The sequence below is a fragment of the Schistocerca nitens genome, chromosome 2 (assembly GCF_023898315.1).
Source record: "Schistocerca nitens isolate TAMUIC-IGC-003100 chromosome 2, iqSchNite1.1, whole genome shotgun sequence".
In the NCBI taxonomy this organism is placed as follows: Eukaryota; Metazoa; Arthropoda; class Insecta; order Orthoptera; family Acrididae; genus Schistocerca; species Schistocerca nitens.
The window spans coordinates 772,267,870-772,272,971 of record NC_064615.1 but is presented as its reverse complement, the minus strand read 5'-3'; the positions used below and the strand labels follow the sequence as shown (position 1 = coordinate 772,272,971).

At 38.0% G+C, this 5,102-nt stretch overlaps 1 protein-coding gene across 1 annotated transcript; it reads left to right on the top strand.

Moving 5' to 3' along the window:
- Window positions 1-2,100: 2,100 nt before the first annotated feature.
- On the top strand, window positions 2,101-2,750 carry LOC126235317 (uncharacterized). Its single transcript, XM_049944040.1, has 3 exons — window positions 2,101-2,264; window positions 2,347-2,436; window positions 2,588-2,750. The coding sequence occupies exons 1-3, from the start codon at window positions 2,101-2,103 to the stop codon at window positions 2,748-2,750; spliced, it is 417 nt and encodes a 138-aa protein (XP_049799997.1).
- Window positions 2,751-5,102: the final 2,352 nt, after the last annotated feature.

Sequence of the window (5,102 nt, the reverse complement as noted above, 5' to 3'; positions counted from 1 at the left end):
GGGTGTGACCAAACATAGGAACTTGGAGTTGTCATCAGTCACTTGATGCAGCTCGAAGAGGCGCTCCACCAGTGCAAACCATGAAACTGGATTTTCCTCATATAGGGGAGGTAGCTTGGGTATGCGGCATTGAGGTGGAGTTGAAGGTTGTTCGGAGTGTCTTGGAAGGCCTACGGTCCCACTGCACAAGAGTTCATGCTCGGATCCAGCATCACCAGAGCGGAAATGTTACTAGCACACGCGTTTAGAACATTGGCTGGTTGTAATGTCTCTGGAGATGCCTGAAAACTTGATGAGGCAGGCATGGTCAGTATTGTGGAAGTTAACGGGTGAGTGGCACATAATGAGGGGCCATAAACTGGACCGGAAATTGCAGGAATAGCACTGACATTGTCCAACTTGGAAACAACGGCACAGCAGACGCAGACAGTACTGCGGAAGGAGCGAGCAGTTGTATGGTCAGAATCTAGGCCCCCAGTGAGCGAGGGGGGATGGGGGGGGGGGAGGGGGGTGGTTGCCTGGAGCTTAAAGTGCAACAACGAGAGTTTTCTGAGCACACTGGCCCCGCACCCTTCGTGGTAGGACCATAAAACTCTGGTGAAACCTGTTGGCGGTCACACTGTCATAGTACAGCATTGCTGGGTGAAGAGGCTATGTTGAATGGACTCGTACCCACGTGGTCATGAAACTGGGCCGCTGATCCGGTGGTTTGTTCTGGCGAACTGGAAGCATAAAAATGTCTGTTACTGATTTCTGAGGAAGGTGAGGCTGGCATAGCTTGATAATAGTTGACTGCGTGTCTGTTTTGCACAAATGGTGTTGCACATGGGACTACTGTAACCAATGTCATGGCGCATAGAGGATCAAAGCACGTGTGCAACTTTCGGTCCCTGTGAACTTCATATGAACGATCGATCGTCACACTATTTAGTAGAGTGTCCACTTCACTTTTCACTTATTATTGTGCCGAATCCGATGAAACAAAACTTGAGTCCATAATCTGAGGTAACTGCATAACACTTGGTCATTGTGAGGTTGCTAAAGTAGAGGTTATCCTCGTCGAAGACCATAGATCATTGTCCGTTAGCTGCAAAATAACCGACGGGCGAGGGTTGTGTTGGCTTGGTCGTAAGAACTGGGCCTCCAAATCATCATAAAGAATGTTCAGTGATGTAGCCATGGCATTGGATGTGAAATCTGTTGATTCTATACAACCGGCACGGCCATCGTGGAAGACGTAGAATTCTTTGTCCGGGGTTACCAATATGGGATTCTGGATACAGATCATAATATACGTAATAAACAGTACCCAAGTTTTCTGTATACACATATATTTTACCATAAAGACTGATACACATGAACACTGCATGAAGTACAAAGGCAGACTGAATTAAACATGGAAGCTCGTCAGAGCGGTTAATGTTCCGAAGATTGTAATTTGTGTGGTCGATGTGACCTATCAATGCCACAAGTATTTTCATTGGTCTTGTAGGTTGAGTGCAAATGTTTGTTAAAAGAAGATCATTTAATGAAGAATATATTAAGAACAGATTCACATTTATTGAAGAAGACAGTGTCCAACTGTCACAGTGTGATGTGTGTTATAATGTGCTCAGTAACAATTCATTGCAGCCTGTGCATCTGCAGTGTCATATAACAACAGCTCATCTGGTGTTAAAAAATAAACCAAAAGAGTTTTTCTGTAGGAAAAAGAAAATTCTTTATATCACATGAAACTGGACTCTACTCAGATCTTTCAGTAGGAAAATGAGAAAGTTATTGAAGCATTACAGGAAGTTTCTCTCTTAATAACAAAAAAAAAAAACAAAAAAAAATCGTCCCATTTATGAGATGTTAATCAAATCTTCCATTCTTAAAGCAGTGATAATTGTTTTTGGTAAAGATAGCAACAAATGGACAAGATACCTCTTTCAAACAACACTGTGCAAAGTAGGATGTGAATAAATGACTATGAATGTGAAAGAAGAGCTATTTAAAAGACTGGAAATGTCTCTGTTTATTTATTTATTTATTTAGTATAATGATTATACTGATATAGTACAACAATGTCATTTAATAGTATACTGCTGATTTGTGGACATGAAGAAAATAATGGAAGAAATAATGTTTTCTAAAAAATTGGAAAAAATATTGAAAGGTTATGATGTAGTTTCTGCTATTAGTGAATTTTTGACTGAAAAGGTTGAAAATTTTTTATCTTGGAGCAGAGATGTGGGAATTTGTACTGATGGAGCACTAGCCATGTTAGGTTCACATTCTGGCTTTCAAAGTATTGCCACAGGAAGAAAAAGCCCAAACCTATTTGTCTCACTGTGTGATCCACAGACAAGCCCTGGCTTCTAAAACTTTGCCTGAGAATTTGAGTACGGCACCAAAAGTAGTTATCAGAGCAGTTAATAAAATTAAGTCAGGTTGGTAAATACTCATTTTTCTGAGCCCTGTGTAATGATCTCAGTGCTGGACACCAATCTTTAATCTTTCTACCTTAAGTCCATTGGCTTTTGAAGGAAAATATGCTTAGCAGGATGTATTAATCAAAATTGGAGGTACAACTACTTATTTTTAGTCAAGAGAAAGCTAAGCTTAATCATTCATTCACTGATTACAACTTTATATTTTCCCTAACATACCGTGAAAACTTCTTTGAAACTCTGAATAATCTGAATTTGAAACTAAAAAGTAGAAACACCATAATAATGAATGCCGATGGTGCAATAAGGGCCGTCTAGGAAAAGACACAATTATGGAAGCATCATTTTCATGCTCCCATAAGTAACTTTTTCATCATTCCCTCAATTCAGTTAATTTATAGACAGACAACAGTACAATGTCAATGAGTGGAGAGTTATCGTCAGTGAACACCTGTAATTTGCTCCAAGAAGAGTTCAAATTTTATTTTTCTCATTTAACTTTAGAAGACTGGCAGTGCTAATTAGTGAGAAGAACAGTTTGAACAAATGGAGTTTGAAGAATTTGTGGCCAGTTTCTTTATTATTTATCTAGAAGAGGAAAACAAAATTTTAACAGTCCTCATACAGTTCTTTTCTATATACTTATGTAAGACCACATTCTCAATACTAGCCACCATGAAAACCAAACAACACAGTCACTTGGACATGGAGAGTGATCTTAGATGTGCTTTAAGTAGTTTGAGCCAAACATTCAGGAGTTGCTTAAAGAAACACAATTTCAGAGGTCTCACTGACGTTCTGAATTTTTCTTGACTCTCATCAAATAAAAAATGTTGGATGTGAAAAGTGTTTTCAAGTGAAAACAATATCATTAAAAAGTAAAACATCAAGTCATTCTGTTTAGGCTATCAAGTCCTTTGAAACATGTCAGTTTTGTAGTACTCTACATTTTATGTCCTTCTTTTACTAAAATGTGGATTACAGATAATTGTTAAATTAAGTTTAAAAAAAAAGCAAAAGAAATAAATGAGTAAATAAAGTAAATAAACATAAGAATGTCAGAGACATTCTGGAGATGCAAATGAGGACACAGGCTTCTTTTGAATTCTTCTGGTTTGTTGTGGCTTGCCATGTATTCCTCTCCTGTGCCAACCTCTTCATCTCAGAGTATCAGGGCAGCACTTACAACCTACGTCCTCAATTATTTGTTGAATGTATTCCAATCTCTGTCTTCCACTACAGTTTCTACCCTATAGAGCTCCCTCTAGTACCATGGAAGTTATTCCGTGTTGTCTTAACAGATGTCCTACCATTCTGTCTATTCTTCTTGTCAGTGTTTCTCATACATTCCTTTCCTTGCTGATTCTGTGGAGAACCTCCTCATTCCTTACCTTATCAGTTGACCTAACTTTCAACATTCTTCTTTAGCACAACATCTCAAACGCTTCGACTTTTCTGGTTTTCCCATAGTCCATATTTCACTGCCATACAATGCTGTCCTCCAAATGTAAATTCTCAGAAATTTTTTCATGAAATTAAGGCCCATATTTGATACAAGTAGGCTTCTCTTGGCCACAAATGTCCTTTTTGCCAATACTAGTCTGATTTTGATGTCCTCCTTGCTCCAACCATCATGGGTAGTTTTGTTGTCTAGGTAGCAGAATGCTACATCTACTTAGTGATCACCAATCCTGATGTTAAGTTTTTCACTCTTTTCACTTTTGCTACTTCTCATTACTTTCATCTTTCTCTGATTTACTTGTAATACACATTCTGAACTCATTGGATGGCTCATTCCATTCAGCAGATCCCATAATTTTTCTTCACTTTCACTGAGCATGGCAATGTCATCGTTGAATCTGATCATTGATATCCTTTCATCTGGAATTTTAATTCCACTCTTGAACCTTTCTTTTATTTCCATCACTACTTCTTTGATGTGCAGATTGAATGTAAGGGCAAACAACTGCATCCCAGTCTTGCACTACTTTTAATACAAGAACTTCATTTGTGGTCTTTCAGCTTGTTGCTTCCTCTTGGCTCTTGTACATTTTGTATATTGTCCATCTTTCCCTATAGATTACCCCTATTTTTCTCAGAATTTTGAATACCTTGCACCATTTGACACTGTCTAATGCCTTTTCCAGGTTGACAATTCCTATGGACGTGTCCCGAACTTTCTTTAGTCTTGATTCCATTTATTTATTTTATTTATTTACACGCCAAGTTCCATAGGACCAAATTGAAGAGCAATCTCCAAGGTCGTGGAACATGTCAGTACATGAAATTACAACATAAAAGTAGCAACAGATAAAAATAAAATTTTTATGAACCCAAAAAAGTCAAACCATAAGTTTTAAGTAAACACAATCAACAATACAACAAAAATCAGCTTAATTTTTCAAGGAACTCGTTGACAGAATAGAAGGAATGACCTGTGAGGAAACTCTTCAGTTTAGATTTGAAAGCATGTGGATTACTGCTAAGATTTTTGAATTCTAGTGGTAAATTATTGAAAATGGATGCAGCTGTATACTGCACACCTTTCAGCACAAGAGTTAAGGAAGTCTGATCCAAATGCAGGTTTGATTTCTGCCAAGTATTAACTGAGGGAAAGATGCTTATTCTTGGGAATAAGCTAATATTGTTAACAAGAAACGTACATTCTAC